This window comes from Salvelinus namaycush, chromosome 2 (assembly GCF_016432855.1).
Source record: "Salvelinus namaycush isolate Seneca chromosome 2, SaNama_1.0, whole genome shotgun sequence".
Classification (NCBI taxonomy): Eukaryota; Metazoa; Chordata; class Actinopteri; order Salmoniformes; family Salmonidae; genus Salvelinus; species Salvelinus namaycush.
Genome location: NC_052308.1, coordinates 65,096,288 through 65,115,039, shown reverse-complemented (window position 1 = coordinate 65,115,039; position 18,752 = coordinate 65,096,288). Strand labels below are relative to the sequence as shown.

The 18,752-nt window shown below is 45.2% G+C and overlaps 1 protein-coding gene across 2 annotated transcripts; it reads right to left on the bottom strand.

The window, feature by feature from the left end:
* Positions 1 to 1,521: 1,521 nt before the first annotated feature.
* LOC120027477 (insulin-like growth factor-binding protein 4) lies at positions 1,522 to 17,968 on the bottom strand. Of its 2 annotated transcripts, none has more exons than XM_038972436.1 (4): positions 17,006 to 17,968; positions 7,381 to 7,529; positions 6,134 to 6,267; positions 1,522 to 1,999 (listed from the first exon to the last, which is right to left on the bottom strand). In XM_038972436.1, exons 1-4 carry the CDS (start codon positions 17,383 to 17,385, stop codon positions 1,862 to 1,864), a joined length of 801 nt encoding a protein of 266 aa, XP_038828364.1. In that variant the 5' UTR covers positions 17,386 to 17,968; the 3' UTR covers positions 1,522 to 1,861. The 2 variants fall into 2 exon arrangements, with proteins under 2 accessions (XP_038828364.1, XP_038828355.1); XM_038972427.1 differs by having other exon boundaries at positions 6,134 to 6,259; positions 7,376 to 7,539; positions 17,025 to 17,968.
* Positions 17,969 to 18,752: the final 784 nt, after the last annotated feature.

Sequence of the window (18,752 nt, the reverse complement as noted above, 5' to 3'; positions counted from 1 at the left end):
ATGAATGTCCAGGCGAGATGAATCCTTCCTGGAGTCAGTTAGTAACCCAACTCTCTCAGGGGAGGATTAAGTGCACTATCCATTTCTAGAAATGACAAACGACCGACCTCACTGAACTCACTGATCAGACTGTCCTGTATTCAAGGGTCGTCTTCTCTCCTGTACTCCCTGTGGTCCACAGGTTTAGCCTGAGTCAGTCAATCAACCAATCACATCATATATCATAGCCCGAGGGAACCAATCATGATCTTTTCCACCCATTTGCAATACAGTACAATCAAATCGCTGTAGGGATGTTAACAGTCTTGTCCATGTAGTATATGTGGACGGTATGTAGAGTATGATGCACCAGTAAGTTTGTCAACATAATAATACAAATCAATGATTCCTTGGCTCATATACTGCTTCATCGATGATGTCAAACCTGATAACTGGCTCTGCCAGAGTAAAAGTCAAGGGTGTTCACTTATTTATACTGGAGGGAGTCCATGTATGACCATGATGCTATCTCTCTGTGAGGTTTCTAATGTTATTATATAGACATCTGATGTTTCTCCAAACATTTCAACTAGCTAGCAATTACAAAGGCTGTCTAGAGCGTGTTTTTTCATCATGCAGTCATTAAGTCCTCTTCTCTTATAGCCGTAAGAAGTTTTCACTAGCCACACATGCTACAATCATGCAAAGTCACTACATTAGTCCATGAAACAGTCAGGCGGTTAACTATAGTAATGCTCCCACTGATATCTGTGTATTTACTTGGATGTTTTATTTCATCAATGTAGTATAAAAACTTGGAGATATTTGTGTGACAGCTAGACAGTATTTGTGGTCAGTCACACATTTAGGCCATTCTAAGATTGTCCCCCTCATCTCCTTCTAAAAACAATCCCCCAAAAAGCACAGGGGGAAAAAACATTTTTGGCACAATGAGTGTATAGCACCACTATAAACTACACAATACTGCCAACAAGCAGTCTCTTGGTTGGAAAGAAATCCTGTATATAGAAGCATATTCATACAAACATGAGAGCAGCAGCACTGGCGTCTTAGCACTTCAGCCCCAGCTGGAGAAACAAGATTATCCTATCAGCAGTGTACAGAGTCGTGAGCCCAGCTATGCTGCCAGTCCCCCTGGACAAATAAGCCAGGGAGAGATCTCCCAGTCAAAGAGAAGGGGGGATGCGGAGAGGAGGGAGAGAAGGGGGATAGCGATAAATCACATCTATTCTGGGCTCCTCTCAGAGGTACAGTTTATTCTTTCAAAAGTAATCTCTCTTTTCACTACATTTCTCCCAAGTGTTGTGAAAAGCTGCGGCTTATCATCAATTGGTAATTCTCTCTCTCACAGACTCCCAATATTCATTTTTTTCTACATCTGCTGCTGAATGGTCGATGTTGAGCCATGTTAGGACACTTAACTCATGCGTAAAGTTTTTATGTTTTTTGTTTCAAAGATGCTAAGAGATGGAAATCAGAGTTCAACTAAACTATACAAAACCAATGTTGTCCTGTTTTGAGAAGAATGATTACAACACTTTTATTCGGGGGCCTGTTGTTTGCCACCTGTTATTTAAAGCAAGAGCATCTTCCCAACTTCACCGAATCGTAAAACACACATGTGCTCAAAAAGATGCATACAGACATACACTCACACACGGAAACAAACAATAATAAAATAACTCAATTCTATGGTTTCCTTTTATCTTTTTCATATCAAGCAAGTACCGTTAGCCTCACGTGAAGTGAGGCTTTAGGGTTAAGTCCTTTCCTTCCATAGTTGTAACTAAACAGCACCAGTAGAATTTGGCTGGCCCTAAGCCCTAGCCCTGGCCCCCCAGGGGCCCCGCCGGTCCCCTCCTCACTCTCTCATGGTTGCAGTCATTAGCTGGTGGCAGTCCAGTTCCCCCCGCAGCTCCAGGGGCCCCGGCAGCCTCATGCCCGTCTTCTGGTCGACACACCAGCACTTTCCCCGCTGCCCGTCACGTGCTGGCTGGCACTATAGACACAGGAAACAAGACAGGTATCAGTCACAAGCCAAATGATATACTAGTTTATACTAGTTGACAAAAACAGAATCATTTCAAACCTTGATTACATTGTGATACGATCACATACGCCTCTCTATGTATGCATGGGAATACTTGGGAACAGATTTCCTAAATTAAAATCTCTTTGAGCTGATTTCCTGGTGATTCTATAGTATTTTATGTCCAACAGCGAAATATATATTTTTGTCTCAGAAAGCTTCAGCACAGCATGGAGCTTGAGGAAGACCAGTGGAATTAGTCGTAAATCTGTTAAACAATCATTCCGCTCCTTGCCACTCCTGTCATGCTAATCTTTGGCATATGACACGGAGTACAAGGAGTGGAACGTTAGCTAAACAGACTGGTACCCAGGCTAGTGTGGCCCATGTACAGTTGAAGTCAGAAGTTTACATACACCTTAGCCAAAATACATTTAAACTCAGTTTTTCACAATTCCTGAAATTTAATCCTAGTAAAAATTCTTAGGTGTCTTAGGTCAGTTAGGGTCACCACTTTATTTTAAGAATGTGAAATGTCAGAATAATAGAGAGAATTATTTATTTCAGCTTTTTTTTCTTTCATCACATTCCCAGTGGGTCAGAAGTTTACATACACTCAATTAGTATTTGGTAGCATTGCCTTTAAATTGTTTAACTTGGGTCAACCTTTTTGGGTAGCCTTCCACAAGCTTCCCTCAATAAGTTGGGTTAATTTTGGACCATTCCTCCTGACAGAGCTGGTGTAACTGAGTCAGGTTTGTAGGCCTCCTTGCTCGCACACACTTTTTCAGTTCTGCCCACTAATTTTCTATGGGTTTGAGGTCAGGGCTTTGTGATGGCCACTCCAATACCTTGACTTTGTTGTCCTTAAGCAATTTTGCCACAACTTTGGAAGTATGCTTGGGGTCATTGTCCAATTGGAAGACCCATTTGCGACCAAGCTTTAACTTCCTGACTGATGTCTTGAGATGTTGCTTCAATATATCCACATCATTTTCCTCCTTCATGATGCCATTTATTTTGTGAGGTACACCAGTCCCTCCTGCAGCAAAGCACCCCCACAACATGATGCTGCCACCCCCGTGCTTCACGGTTGGGATGGTGTTCTTAGGCTTGCCAGCCTCCCCCTTTTTCCTCCAACATAACGATAGTCATTATGGCCAAAAAGTTATATTTTTCTTTCATCAGACCAGTGGACATTTCTCCAAAAAGTACGATCTTTGTCCCCATGTGCAGTGGCAAACCGTAGTCTGGCTTTTTTATGGCGGTTTTGGAGCAGTGGCTTCTTCCTTGCTGAGCGGCCTTTCAGGTTATGTTTATATAGGACTCGTTTAACTGTGGATATAGATACTTTTGTACCTGTTTCCTCCAGCATCTTCACAAGGTCCTTTGCTGTTGTTCTGGGATTGATTTGCACTTTTCGCACCATCTCTAGAAGACAGAGCGCGTCTCCTTCCTGAGCGGTATGACGGCTGCGTGGTCCCATGGTGTTTATACTTGCGTACTATTGTTTGTACAGATGAATGTGGTACCTTCAGGTGTTTGGAAATTGCTCCCAAGGATGAACCAGACTTGTGGAGGTCTACAATGTTTTTTTCTGAGGTCTTGGCTGATTTCTTTTGATTTTCCCATGATGTCAAGCAAAGAGGCACTGAGTTTGAAGGTAGGTCTTGAAATACATCCACAGGTACACCTCCAATTGAACCAAATGATGTCAATTACCCTATCAGAAGCTTCTAAAGCCATAACATCAATGTCTGGAATTTTCCATGCTGTTTAAAGGCAGGGTAAACTAAGTGTATGTAAACTGACCCACTGGAATTGTGATACAGTGAATTATAAGTGAAATAATCTGTCTGTAAACAATTGTTGGAAAAATGACTTGTGTCATGCACAAAGCAGATGTCCTAACCGACTTGCCAAAACGATAGTTTGTTAAAAAAAAATTGTGGAGTGGTTGAAAAATGAGTTTTAATGACTCCAACCTAAGTGTAGGTAAACTTCCGACTTCAACTTTAGATGTTTGGAAATGTACGCCCATGTTTGCTCATATACGTCCATGTAGGTATCTGGAAATGGCAAACAGTTTTATACTACCCTTTGTTGTTGGTTTCAGTGAACACCTGGGTTACGTTTCATGACATGACCATTAAATGTTGATGGCTGCAAATAACGAATAGGTTACATGCCTTTTGTAACCTAACTGCTAAGCTCATGGATTTTGATCTGTAAAATAGTCATTGAAAACACCTGTTAGACACAAGAAACAAGGTATCAGTCACAAGCCAAATGGCACTTATTGCATGATAAGCATATGATAGAGATAAATGGAATCAGGTATGGTGCCCAAATACATTCAGCCGTGGACCGATTTTTCTTTGAGAGGATGGTCGGAGGCTGGAACATAGTTATAAATAATTTGTACACTGCAAATTGCCCGCAAAAATCTCAAACAGATATACTATTTGACAAAAACAGAATAATTTCAAACCTTGATTACATTGTGATACGATCACATATGCTTCTCTATGTATGCATGGGAATGCTTGGGAACAGATGTCCTAAATTAAATTCTCTTTGAGCTGATTTCCTGGTGATTCTATAGTATTTTATGTCCAACAACGAAATATATATTTTTTGGCTCAGAAAACTTGTCTCAGAAAACCACAGGAACTCTGACGTAAGGTATTGCAGTTTCTTAATAGCACTTAGGTCCCTTAAAGCTGGATTACTTAATGGTGAAAGAGCCACGTCCGTTTGTGATATTACAACAACAAAGAAATTACTGCAAACAACAAACACTTTTTGTCATCCTCGGACATCATTGCACGCACGATAGAAGAGAGCAATATGTACTGCAATCATTTTTTTACCATGCTGCACGACTCTCCTCAGCTCAGAAACAAAAACAATAACAATAACAACGGTGGTAGAGCGGCCAGTGGCGATGTTTCCCCCTACTGCGGATTCCATCTTTAAGGTACCTTAAAATTCAAACCTGAGGTACCTTAAAAATCAAACCACTGTTATATTTGACATTGTTCCCTTAGTTAATAACTTTCTCTCAAGCACCTCATTCTCACCAGTGCGAATATGAATCAATTGAATAGAAACTCAAAGCTGTATGAATCATAACCACTGAGTGATAAGTTTCTGTACATAACCTTGGGTGGTTTTGAAACACCCCATCAGCTTGGCTCAACTTTCCTATTGAGATTCCTCCTGTGCAATGAAAAGATGCCAGATGACCTCTCATAACCTTAGTTATGCTCACAAAGGGTGCCGTAAAGTTCTACCACAATGCAATTATAGATAAACAGTAAACAGATGCCTTTTACACACTATACCGAGCAGACGAGGGTACTTTAACTGTGTTACACAATCAAGCCTAACCCCAGACTCTGATGCCCTTGGCAGGGTAAGCCTTTTATCACTGACTGACTCTGCTACGCCTGTTGCTTCGTAGCGTTTTCAGCTCTACAGAGCAACAAGCCTTATCTAGCTCCATGTTCTCAGATTCGTCCCAGTCTTATCTACAAAGTCGCCCATTTCAGACATAGCAAGAAATAATTGCTTCGAAAAGCTAATGACATCTATCACAGCAATGAAGCGATTACTGTCAACCATTTTAGGTTAACCAATGTGTTGTGTGTAGACGGTTCAGCTCGAATTTTCTTTGATAAATCACTGCTTGTCTGTAGATGTAGAGTCTTGGCAGGAGAAAATGCTCACATAAAACAATGCTGTTACACAGACATTTTGTGTTTTGGCTAATAGAGCAGTGACGAAGTTAGAGGGGATTGTTTGCGTAGTGTGTTTGTATGTGCCTGTCTGATACCAGACCGAGTGAATGATAGATGATCGGATCTCGCTTGCTAAAGACCTTCTCCACAGACTACCTGGATAAATGTCTGCATCCAAAAAGGCACGATATTCCTTATAGTGGTCTACTTTTTTGGTTGTGCCCAATATGGCTCTGGTTAAAAGTAGTGGACTGTATAAGGAATAAATAAGGTGCCATTTCGGAGTATGTCAAGGAGTACTTCCTGAATAGTGCATAATATAGATAACAGTGGGATAATGACTACTTGTCAGTCGACAAACCTGCTTGGCATGGAAGTCTCCGTTCTTGTCACAGTTGGGTATGGGGATGCTGTAGAGATCCTCGTGAGTGCGAGTGTTGGACACCAGTCGGTCCAGCGCTCTCTGCAGCTCAGCACGACATGGAGCCTGAGGAAAACCAGTGGAATTAGTCGTAAATCTGTTCAGCTATCATTCCACTCCTTGCCACTCCTGTCATGTTAATCTTTGGCATATGAGACGGAGAATAAGGAGTGGAAGGTTATCTAAACAGACTGGTACCCAGGCTAGTGCGGCCCATGTAGATGTTTGGAAATGTACGCCTATGTATGTGTAACAGTATTACTTTAATCCCTCCCCTCGCCCCGACCCGGGCGCGAACCAGGGACCCTCTGCACACATCAACAACTGACACCCACGAAGCATCGTTACCCATCGCTCCACAAAAGCCGCGGCCCTTGCAGAGCAAGGGGAACCACTACTTCAAGGTCTCAAAGCGAGTGACGTAACCGATTGAAACGCTATTAACGAGCACCACCGCTAACTAGCTAGCTATTTCACATCCGTTACACTCACCCCCCTTTCGACCTCCTCCTTTTTCCACAGCAACCAGTGATCCGGGTCAACAGCATCAATGTAACAGTATAACTTTAGACCGTCCCCTCGCCCCAACACGGGCGCGAACCAGGGACCCTCTGCACACATCAACAACTGACCCCCACGAAGCATCGTTACCCATCGCTCCACAAAAGCCGCGGCCTCTGCAAGGGGAACCACTACTTCAAGGTCTCAAAGCGAGTGACGTAACCGATTGAAACGCTATTAGCGAGCACCACCGCTAACTAGCTAGCTATTTCACATCCATTACATATGCTCATATACGTCCATGTAGGTATCTGGAAATGGCAAACAGTTTTATACTACCCTTTGTTGTTGGTTTCAGTGAACACCTGGGTTACGTTTCATGACATGACCATTAAATGTTGAGTGCTGCAAATAACGAATAGGTTACATGCCGTTTGTAACCTGACTGCTAAACTCATGGATTTTGATCTGTAAAATAGTCATTGAAAACACCTGTTAGACTTGTGTCGGTCTAGTAACTAGACTCAACTAGACTCTAGTTGAAAGTTATGGGGCGACATTATTTTTTACATCCAGCACCTGCTCAAATACTTTAAATGTGCGTATGTAATGTTTTCCTATAGGTCATCTTTATGTGTAATCTTTTCTTATACGGAGGTGAACAGTGGTTGGTGCGCTCACCAGGGCAGCCTTTGGGTCCTCCCTGGCGTTATTGCTTCTCTGATTGGTGGATTTGGCAGGGTGGCGGGCCAGGGTCTTCTGGATGCAGCGCTTGTCCTGGGGACTGCAGCGGATGTTGCTGTTATTGGGGTGCTCAGGGATGATCTCATCCTGTCTGTCAATCGCTGTGGGACACAAGAGTTAACATTGAGTCACAGCACTACAAGTCACAGACTTTTTATTTAAACCTTTATTTATCCAGTAAGTCCTATCAATGTCAAGAGACCTCTTTTACAAGGGTAACCTCTAGAGCTACAACCTACACAACACATGAAAGACTCGCAATCCCAACCCGTACAAAGTCGCAAATCATACATGTCACAACACAAGAGTTAAAACAATAGACCATGCCATTTTTGGCAGGCTTCTCTGTAAATTACACTGCCTCTCAGAGGCTTTACGCAATTTGTTGATTGCATGAAAATTTATAATTTAATGTACCTAATTTACAGCATATTACTGATCTGACCCAACGCAAATGTTGTCATACCAACACAGAGCTATCTTTCCATTAATATGTGTATGGGACCAATAACACTTGATTTGATGTGATGAAAACACAATGGGGAATTGTAGGCTAAGAACCGGGCTTAGCATCAAGGACAAACAGTGGTGTTCCCACTCAGGGGGGTAAAGTACAGTAATCTCAATTTGGACCTCAGCTCTCTTGGTCTTCCTTTAACCACTGGCACCATACTTCTGCCAAGGAGAGCTATTGATGCATTTGAAATGACTACCCCCTCTCTCCTCATTGCCTGCCTACCCATTGTGGCCTGTGCCACATTTACCTTGCAACAATCCTCCAGTTCTTTGGCCCTGCAGGCAGCCAGCTGTTTCCTAAGGAAACTGTCCCCCCCCCCCTCCACCTCCCCTACAGCAAAAGAAACCCTCACTGTGCCAGATGGAGATTGGAAGAGGGTATTTTGCAGTGTCACAAGATGCCGGTGGGCAAAGGTATGGAGTGTGGAGAGATTTACAGCTGTTTTGTTCTGGCTTAACTGTTCACCTGTGGCCTTTGCAGGGTTGGTTGGTAACCCAAACAACTTTTTCTCCCACCAACTGTTCTTTGCTGTTCTGCTTGTGACCTGTGGCATTTCATGGGTTGGCACTGCAACCATAGCACCCAGAGCCTGGGCTTTAGTGCTGCCTTGGGCTTTGTCTGTCAGATCACTGGAAAGATCAAAGCACGAATGGCGTCTCACGTCAGTGTGGCATAATACCAGTTGCTTCTGGGATCCTACTTTCTCTCATAGTCAGATCTTCTGCATTGCCCTCTCTGACCTTTCCACGTTTTCCAAGGGAATTCACTCTGTAATTAGGATTAAATAGCAATTAGCTTTCAACAGGTTTTGTTGTGAAGTTATTTTTGTTATTGAACAACTCATGAGGTAAGGTGACCTTTTTCTGTTTCAGACTTGGGGTAAAGGGCTTTGCCATTAGCTATTCTAGTCATATTTTAGTAATGAGACGAGAGGTTTACATTTCTATACCGTACCTCTCTACATGAGGTTGAGGTGAGGGAGTTGCTCTGAAATTGATTGACAGGCTGTGCTCTGCTGACCGGGGGTTTGTATATTTCTGTTGGCCTTACTCATCAGCACTTTCCGCCAGACCCAGTACGACTTCAGCTGTTTTCCCGTCTCCTCATAAGTTGTTCTTTCCCTCCATTTAACGGTTTGACGAATCCATGCTCTTTTGGAGTGCCATTTCATACAAGCCCAAAGTTATTTAAAAGTAGGTCAGGGGTGCCATGTCCTGTTTGCTGCCACCTCTGTTCTCCGGGGAGGAAGCTGCTGCTTCATTGTGTGGTTTCTGGTGGATTGTATCAACATCTCAGTTTCAAACACAGGCAGGCTAAGGCACAAGGCAGGCTGCAATGATGAGGAATAGAAAGGGTGGGACGCACTCCAGGAAAAAATCCAAGTATAATCTTCTTTCAATTCAAAATTATAATGTTAAACAAACAGAAAAAAAATCCAGGGCCAACCATTTCAGCTAGATTCCTTTGTCAAGAGTTATGATGGAGAACACAGGTATGGACAGTGTGCAGTATGCACTCGCATCCAACCCCAGCCACAGGTGCATAGCCAAGATAAAGAAAGACTCGATTTTACGACTGTTCTGATAAAGGTTCTATCATTTCCCTCTGTTTTGACAGCGTTTAAAAACCAAAGGCCATGAACATGTCAACAGGGAGGTTTATGTAAAGTTAATGTGTGTTCAAGAGCCCGCTGGATCCCTCAAACCATTGTCATCTTCCATCATATGATTGAATTAGTGCAGACTAGTCTACAACCGACCGAGTTGCGAACCATTTTTCAGTCATTTTCTCTGACTTAACCTTCCTCCAGTGAGGTGTTTGCCAGGGAATGTTGGTGGTGTGTTCCCACTCCCAGCCCACAGAGGTTCAGAGGGTGGCATGGAACTCCAATGTTCCAGTTGCAGCTGTCACTGGGAGTCTGGATGGAGCATGTGTACTGGTCTCAACACTGTCCTGGGGGACATGTCTTGCTCCGTAGGCTGGACTTTGTTACACTATATAGCAATATAGTATGTCAGCTAGCGAGATGCTTATCGTCAGCCGTCATTGCGTCAGTGGAAATCTGGGTGAGGAGACAGTGGGCGTTTGGCACGCTTAAATGTAAATAGTGCACGTTTGACACAACTTGTCTCCCACATGTATATCCTATGTCAATTCATTGCTCTATATGTAAGCTGGCATTAGCAATAATGTGTACAATCTGTTTAACTAAAGTGTTACCCTCCGTTTTGGGGGGGTATTTTAAGCGTATTGGTCCATAGTGCTTTGTGTGGCATATTTCTATACTGTAAAATAATACATGTGGACATTATTACAATAAAAAGGGTAGTGCTCAACTACCCTTCACTTTTTTTTTTTTCAACTTTCATTTGACTTCTCTGCTTAAACCATGTAGCAGCCATAAATAGAGGTAGGTACCCCACAAAAGTGGGCCGAAATGAATTATCCATGAAATAACAACTGAACCATAATCACTGGTTGGTTGGGGTTGTTTTTGCTCATCCACAGTAAGAATATCCCACAAAACAGGATCACGCACCAAAATACAACAACATAAAACATTACAGCAACACACTACTCGTGCCAATAGCAACAGTGTTCGTAGTGATTAAGCACATTTTGATTGCAGTATATTTGAGGCTCTAGTGTGCAAACCGTGCGTAAATACATAACAGGCTCAGTTCAAAATGAATGAACGCCTGTTCAAACAATGCACCATTGGCTGAATCCCCTGCCAGATGTTTGTAATATAAGTGTTTGCATTGGATGTGTCGAAACAAAGCATGATGGGAGCGGTTGCTGTTTAATACGTTCACACATGAACTCACACAGTTCGAGGGACTTTGATTTCACTGTGCTCCGAAAGATTAGGCGTATTTGAATTCGACGGCCAGCTAGCGAGCGCTCACCATCGCTCTGTGTTGTTACTCAGCGTCAGTTGGTTTGCTTGTGTATCTCTGTCTCCACAGCTCCAACACCAGGAGGGGGTCCTAAATCCATGGTTCCATGGAGGGATCAATTAGCTAATCACATTTACTGAGTTCTGCTGCAGAAGGCCCAGCTGTACAAATGGGATAAATACCCAAAGTAAGCAAATAATGACCAAAACATGCCATCAGGGACATCTGCAATTGGTTTCCCCAACATATCCTCATTGGCCACAGAGAAATGATTGAATCAGTTTCATAATTCCAGTGAGCACACAGACAAGTGTTTTCCTCACATCGTAAGAGTTGTGGATGGTTGACAAAAACAGATGGTTGACTAGAAGTGCCACTGATAGGCCTTCCTAAAATGCAGATACATACTGTGCATCAGACACATGGAGCTCCTTTAAGCTTATCACCAGCGTGAATGGCATTCTCAACACCTTATTTCAGTAATGACATTTCCATTGACATCTGTATCTGCTTGTAAATACTATACATGTCCAAGTTTAAAAGGTTCGTGAAGCATTTGAATATGACACCAAAGGAGACCCAGTCGGAATGTTTGAATGGATTCCAAGCCCTCATAATGATTTCTAAGAATTAGAATTGAGAGAGCGTTTCTAAGAATCAGTTATTAAGGAAGGAGGACATGATAAGATGCAGACTGTACTCCAGTACTTACAGTTGCTATGGAAATTGAGTTTACGAATACTGCAGCTTTGAACTTGAAGGAAAGTAAAAGTACAGTAGATGTATTCCTCAGATTTAAATGGTCTGTGCGTCGGTCCATGGAAATGGCAGGCTAGCTTTGGGAAATGTTTATTGACAGAACCTATGAAAATGTTATATTCTGAGTATTGACCGTTTCATTTGGGATATGAGGCAACGTCTCAGTCTCTGGGACTGCTGCTTGATGGTAGCATTTCATCTGTACACATACTGTCAATTCAGGATCAGTCATACACCTTCCCCCTACGGTGTCCTTTTCTTTGGGAATCCGTTCCATTTTTTAAAAACCCTCTTCTATTTTTATCAGACATGTTCACTGTTGCTAGGTCTGGGGCAGTGCGGGAAGCGTCTCAAGGAGATGTACCCCTCGGTTTAATAATGGATAAACCCGGCAAATGTGCCACAAAGGAACTCGTATACTTGTGGCTTGGGTTTTTCTCTTCCTCCCTCTCTCTTCCTCTCTCTCTGTTCTCTCTCTCTTTCCCTTTTCTTCCTGTCTCTCTGGTGCATGGGGTTTCAAAGGCGCTGCACCGAAGTGTTGATGTAAGACTTATTGAGTAGGGCTACGTTGGGGGGTACTTTCCTTCATGACAGGACCCAGGGGGGGTCAACCAAAGCTCAACACTGGGATAGTGGGATTCCAGAACACTGAAAACAAAACATCCAAACATTTCGACACCATTTAGCATTTCATCAATCACTGACACCCCCTATCTTGTTGAGAGAGTTTACGAACTCCCAAACCGCTGAACATTCACACTTTAGCCCACTTCTGCTTCAGCGCTGCTCGCCTCAAACAGACAACACAATGGTGTGGATGGCGAAGTCAGTCAGTAAACAATGTTTAGGGAAAAACATTCAGCTAGATTAAGGAATGCAGAGGACAGTACGAAGCCAAAACCAAGACAGTCAACCTTTTATCATGCACTAAACAGCTTTCCCCCTCTCTCTGATTCCGTTTAGTCACGCTATGTGCTGGCCTAACCTAGGCTGGCCTCGCACAGAGCAGAAGGCTCTCATTTCTGCTCTGGCAGCAAGCGTGCCGATGAGCTCATCCTAGCAGAGCTGGACGGTGGGCGATGCGCTCCGGGGCAGGGGGGGGAGAGGAGCAGCAACTCACCCAGACCCAGGCGGAAACTGATGCAGCAGTGCTGGAGACGACTGGAGACTTGAGTCTCTGGAAATGCATCCAAAATGGCACCATATTCTCCCTAAAGCAGAGCACTACTTTTGACCAGAGCCCTGAGAATAGGGTGCCATGTCAGACGAAGCCTGGAAGTTGAGGGCTGTTCAAGTCTGTCCAAAGTCTTGCCTTGCTGTGCTGCTTGGAACTGGGAAATAGTTCACCTTCATTACCGATAACCGTTGGAGGTCCCGGCAGCAGCGGTGCTGGTGGAAGAAGCGATGTTGGAACAATCAGTGTGGATGAGATCTGGAACAAATGAGTGAATTGCTTCGTTCGCGGTGCGTTTTTACGATCGCTACTAAACTTCTTTGGCATAATGGAAATCGCCACCGTGAAAAACTGCCTACGAGTTCCCCCTGCTTTGGAAGGGGAGAGAGGATTAAAAAGCAGGAACAGTTTCATCTGCTGCAATCTGAAGAATACGATGGAACAGGAATAGCAGATAAGCCATACAGTATTAGCTGTTAAAGTGGAACCAGACCTCTGCTGCTGCAGTAGGAAGAAGAATGTGACTACCGTGAGAGGAAAAAGACAGGAGTTGTATCCAGATGTCTGCAGAGGGAAGTGAACAAGACATCTCCAGTAAAAGAGGAGTCAGTCAGTCAGACATCTGCAGTGCCAGTGAAGAGGAGGAGGAGGAATGGGGCCATGAAGAGAGTGAGAATGAATTACTGATTGCAGAGAGCTCTAATAGCCTGAGACTGGCCGCACTCCATTACAGAGTAATTTCATACAGGCAGACAGGCAGCTTTTATTACCTCCTCTTGTTAAACACACACACACACACACACACACACACACACACACACACACACACACACACACACACACACACACACACACACACACACACACACACACACACACACACACAGTTCCCTGCAATACAACACGCATGACCACGTATTAACATGCTGAGATCGATAACAGGATACACACAGAGATGGTCATACATGGTCACACATATGGTGCGTACACCCACATACAGTATACTGCAGCTACATCAATACACAAACGCATGCACTCACAAATATATACAAATACACTTATAATGCATTCTCACACATTCACATTCAGTTCACACTCACACAGACACTACATGACCACAAGTATGTGGACACCTGCTCGTTTGAAATCTCATTCCAAAATCAAATATGGAGTTGGTCCCCCCTTTGCTGCTATAACAGCCTCCACTCTTCTGGGAAGACTTTCCACTAGATGTTGGAACATTGCTGCAGGGACTTGCTTCCATTCAGCCACAAGAGCATTAGTGAGGTCGGGCACTGATGTTGGGCGATTAGGCCTGGCTCGCAGTCAGCGTTCCAATTCATCCCAAAGGTGTTCAATGGGGTTGAGGTCAGGGCTCTGTGCAGGCCATTCAAGTTCTTCCACACCGATCTCAACAAACCATTTCTCTATGGATCTCACTTTGTGCAACAACGCGGCTGAGCCGCGTCACAATAACAGCACTTACAGTCGACCAGGGCAGCTCTAGCAGGCCAGAAATTTGACGAACTGACTTGTTGGAAATGTGGCATCCTATGACATGCCCTGTTGAAAGTCACTGAGCTCTTCAGTAAGGCCATTCTACTGCTAATGTTTTCCTATGGAGATTGCATGGCTGTGTGCTTGATTTTATACACCTGTCATCAACGGGTGTGGCTGAAATAGCCAAATCCACTAATTTGAAGGGGTGACATACTTTTGTATATATAGTGTACGTACACACACACACACACACACACACACACACGCAAAAACACATGCATACATATACAAACCCACACACATAGAGCACGGAAATTTGATCACGCTCTCTGATGTGAGTAAGACCTTGAAACAGGTCAACATTCACAAGGCCGCAGGGCCAGGCGGATTACCACAATGTGTACTCCGAGCATGCTCTGACCAATTGGCAAGTGTCTTCACTGACATTTTCAATCTCTCCCTGTCTGAGTCTGTAATACCAACATGTTTCAAGCAGACCACCATAGTCCCTGCGTCCAAGAACACTAAGGTAACCTGCCTAAATGACTACCGACCCGTAGCACTCACGCTTGTAGCCATGAAGTGCTTTGAAAGGCTTTTCATGGCTCACATCAACACCATTATCCCAATAACCATAGATAGACCCACTCCAATTTGCATACCGCCCTAACAGATCCACAGATTATGCAATCTCTATTGCACTCCACACTGCCCTTTCCCACCTGGACAAAAATAACACCTATGTGAAAATGCTATTCATTGACTACAGCTCAGCGTTCAACACCATAGTGCCTTCAAAGCTCATCACTAAGCTAAGGACCCTGGGACTAAACACCTCCCTCTGCAACTGGATCCTGGACCTCCTAACGGCCCGCCCCCCAGGTGGTAAGGGTAGGTAACAACACATCCACCACACTGATCCTCAACACGGGGGCCCCTCAGGGGTGCATGCTCAGTCCCCTCCTGTACTCCCTGTTCACTCATGACTGCATGGCCAGGCACGACTCCAACACCATCATTAAGTTTGGCGATGACCCAACATCGGTTGGCCTGATCACCGACAACGACAAGAAAGCCTATAGGGAGGTGGTCAGAGACCTGGCCGGGTGGTGCCAGGACAACAACCTCTCCGTCAACGTGATCAAGACAAAGGAGATGATTGTGGACTACAGGAAAAGGAGGACCGAGCATGCCCCCATTCTCATCGAAGGGGCTATGGTGGAGCAGGTTGAGAGCTTCAAGTTCTTTGGTGTCCACATCACCAACAAACTAACATGGTCCAAGCACACCAAGACAGTCATGAAGAGGACACAACAAAACCTATTTCCCCTCAGGAGACTGAAAAGATTTGGCATGGGTCCTCAGATCCTCAAAAGGTTCTACAGCTGCAACATCGAGAGCACCCTGACAGGTTGCATCATTGCCTGGTATGGCAACTGCTCGGCCTCTGACCGCCAGGCACTACAGAGGGTAGTGCGTACGGCCCAATACATCACTGTGGCCAAGCTTCCTGCCATCCAGACCTCTATACCAGGCGGTGTTAGAGGAAGGCCCTAAAAATTGTCAAAGACTCCAGCCACCCTAGTCATAGACTGTTCTATGACTAGGATGGCAAGCTGTACTGGAGTGCCAAGTCTAGGTCCAAGAGCCTTCTAAACAGCTTCTACCCCCAAGCCATAAGACTCCTGAACATCTAATCAAATGGCTACCCAGACTATTTGCTCTGCCCCCCCCACACACACACTTTACACTACTGCTACTCTCTGTTATTATCTATGCATAGTCACTTTAATAACTCCACCTGCATGTACCTCGACTAACCGGAGCCCGCGCACACTGACTCTGTACCTGTACCCCTTGTACGTATATGGCCTCACTATTGTTATTTTAATGCTGCTCTTTAATTATTTGTTACTTTTTTTTATTTATTTTTTAACTGCATTGTTGGTTAGGGCTTGTAAGTAAGCATTTCACTGTAAGGTCTACACCTGTTGTATTCTGCGCATGTGACATGACATTTGATTTGATACTTCCATACACACACACGCCCAGCCATACTATCCCCACAGTGCTTCTCTCTCTGACTGATAGCTTTTCTGCTCTGTCTAAGGCAGAAGGTGTCCTTTTACTGTGTACGGCCGGGCGCAAAACAGCGGGGGGACTGTGTGCTCTCGGGTCAGGCCATGCGTGAAGAGCTGGTGTGTGTGCTCTGGGCCGAGGCTTAGCGGAGATTAGAGCAAACAAGCTGCACATTGCCACACCCTCCCCAGCTCAGGTAAGAGCAGGGAGCAGGGAGAGAACACTCTGGCCCAGCCCCGGCACCCTGGCCCTCTTAACTGCGTATGGTCCAACCGGACCAGCTATGATCCAACATGAGAGAGGGAGAGAGAGGAAGAGAGAGTGTGAGAGAGATACCAACCAGTCCGCCAGGCTTGATTTACAGTTACGTCATATTATATACAGTACTAACCTGGAAAACGACTGAGGCTATTGTTGAGGTGTCCTAATTCTGGGTAGGCGTGCCAGTGCGCCACTAAGAGTGTTGCGTACAGTAGCCTAAAATACAATATGGAGAGTCGGACCGCAACTGAAGAAAAGAAGGTGGGATAACATAATGCATCACCCATTTTTAACAGAGGGTGACCACCAGTGATGCCACCTGCACATACAGCCACATCAGTGGACAAACGTTAAAGATACCGGTAGCCCACAACCACTCCTTCCCTCTTGTCTCACCTGAGTTCTCTTCCACATCCCTCTCGTCGGTGCACACTCCCTGGCCATGCATGAGCGAGTGGAGGGGCCTCTCCACATTCCGCGGTGGGTAGCAGCGGAGCCCCGTGCCGCAGCGGGGCGAGTAGACGCCGCAGTGCACCCCCTTGGCCAGGGCGCAGGTGGGGCAGCAGCCGCAGCCCGCCTCCCTCACCGTCTCTTCGCAGCTGCCATCAGGCAGTTGGCAGCTGGCCAGCCGCTCCTCGGAACACACGGGGCAGCGGATGGCCTCCTCCGTCAGACACAGGGTCGCCAGCGAAAGGGCACCCACCGCCCACAGGCCCCAGCAGGGCGGCGCTATAGCCGCACCGCCACCTCGCACCATGGCAGTCCCGAAGGCGTGATCTCAAATCTTTGCCCTCGATTTCTCTTGCACTTTCCCGCAGTTCGTTTGTTAGTATTCCTTCTGTTTCTCTGCTCTCTCACCCACAACTGTTAGGTCTCTGCTTTAGTTTTGGAGGGTAAGGAGGAGGAGGGAGGCGGTTGGAGTGTTTGGTCTTTGATGTTGCCCGCTGGTTGGTGTTTCGGGTGGCAGGGGTTTTGGCAGGAGTTGGAACACAATGTCCCCGCTGTTTTACCTCGCCTTTTCTTAGGCTCGATTTCCTAGCCCTAGGATGTTTGGGAGGTTGGAGAAAGAATGCAGGTAGATCAAAGAATGCTAAATATCTAGTCCTTGCTCTCCCATGCGACGAAAGTCTTTAAGTCTTTGAGTCGCACAAAGTGGTTATTTGTTGGGAAGTAGAACAAATGTCTATTTAGGTGAGTCTTTGTCCCTTCAAGTATAATTCACACAGAGCCCATGAAGCCTCTTATAGTGCAAAGAGAAAAGTCTGTGGTTTGCCAATGTCCAGGTGTAGGGAAGGGGCATCAAGTTTTTCAAGTCGAGTAGCAATTTCGTCTTCCATATGGGGTGCAGTGCAATGGGTTGCTCCTGAGAATGGCTCTACACGAGTGGTTCCTCTTGGAATTTATACTGCTGGCCAATGGACACGCCTCCTTCTTCAGGGGGAGAGGAGCTGAAAGGCACAGGGAAGAAATGCCAGGCTAAAGCGCTCTCGCTCTCTCTCTCTCTCTCTCTCTCTCTCTCTCTCTCTCTCTCTCTCCCTGACTCTCTTTTTCTCTTGCTGACTCTCACTCATGCTCTCACACAGAGACACACACACATACTCTCTCCCTCACTTTTTCTCTCTCAATCTTGAATGCTCACACAGAATTGCAGGGAAGAAATACTGGGCTGAACCACCCTCCACAGACACACACACACACACACACACACACACACACACACACACACACACACACACACACACACACACACACACACACACACACACACACACACACACACACACACACACACACACACACACACACACACACTTTCACTCTCTCTCTACCCACTCTCACTTTCTCTTTCCCTATGTTGAATATTCACACAATGAGTATCTCACTTTTTGTCCCTTTATAACACAGAATCACAGGGACAAAATATGTAACTAAAGCCTTCTCCTCTCTCACATTCAGACTCAAGAGCTGGCAGCACCTTCACCCTAACACAACGACTGTGTACACAAACTCGCATCATTACAATAGCTTGCCTTGAACCACTAACCCCTACCCCCCCCCCCCCCCCCTCTCTCACCCCCCCCTCTCTCGTTCTCTCTCTAAATACTCACTAGCCTGAACGTGCAC

Bases quoted from the DNA above. Each gene is read 5' to 3' on its own strand.
- LOC120027477 (XM_038972436.1), bottom strand. From the start codon at position 17,385: ATGGTGCGAGGTGGCGGTGCGGCTATAGCGCCGCCCTGCTGGGGCCTG. The intron at 6,268-7,380 runs CCCTGGTGAGCG...ATTCCACTGGTT, and splicing joins CAGGGAGGACCCAAAGGCTG to TTCCTCAGGCTCCATGTCGT. The intron at 2,000-6,133 runs GTTTGTCGACTG...CTGTGTCTATAG, and splicing joins GAGACTTCCATGCCAAGCAG to TGCCAGCCAGCACGTGACGG.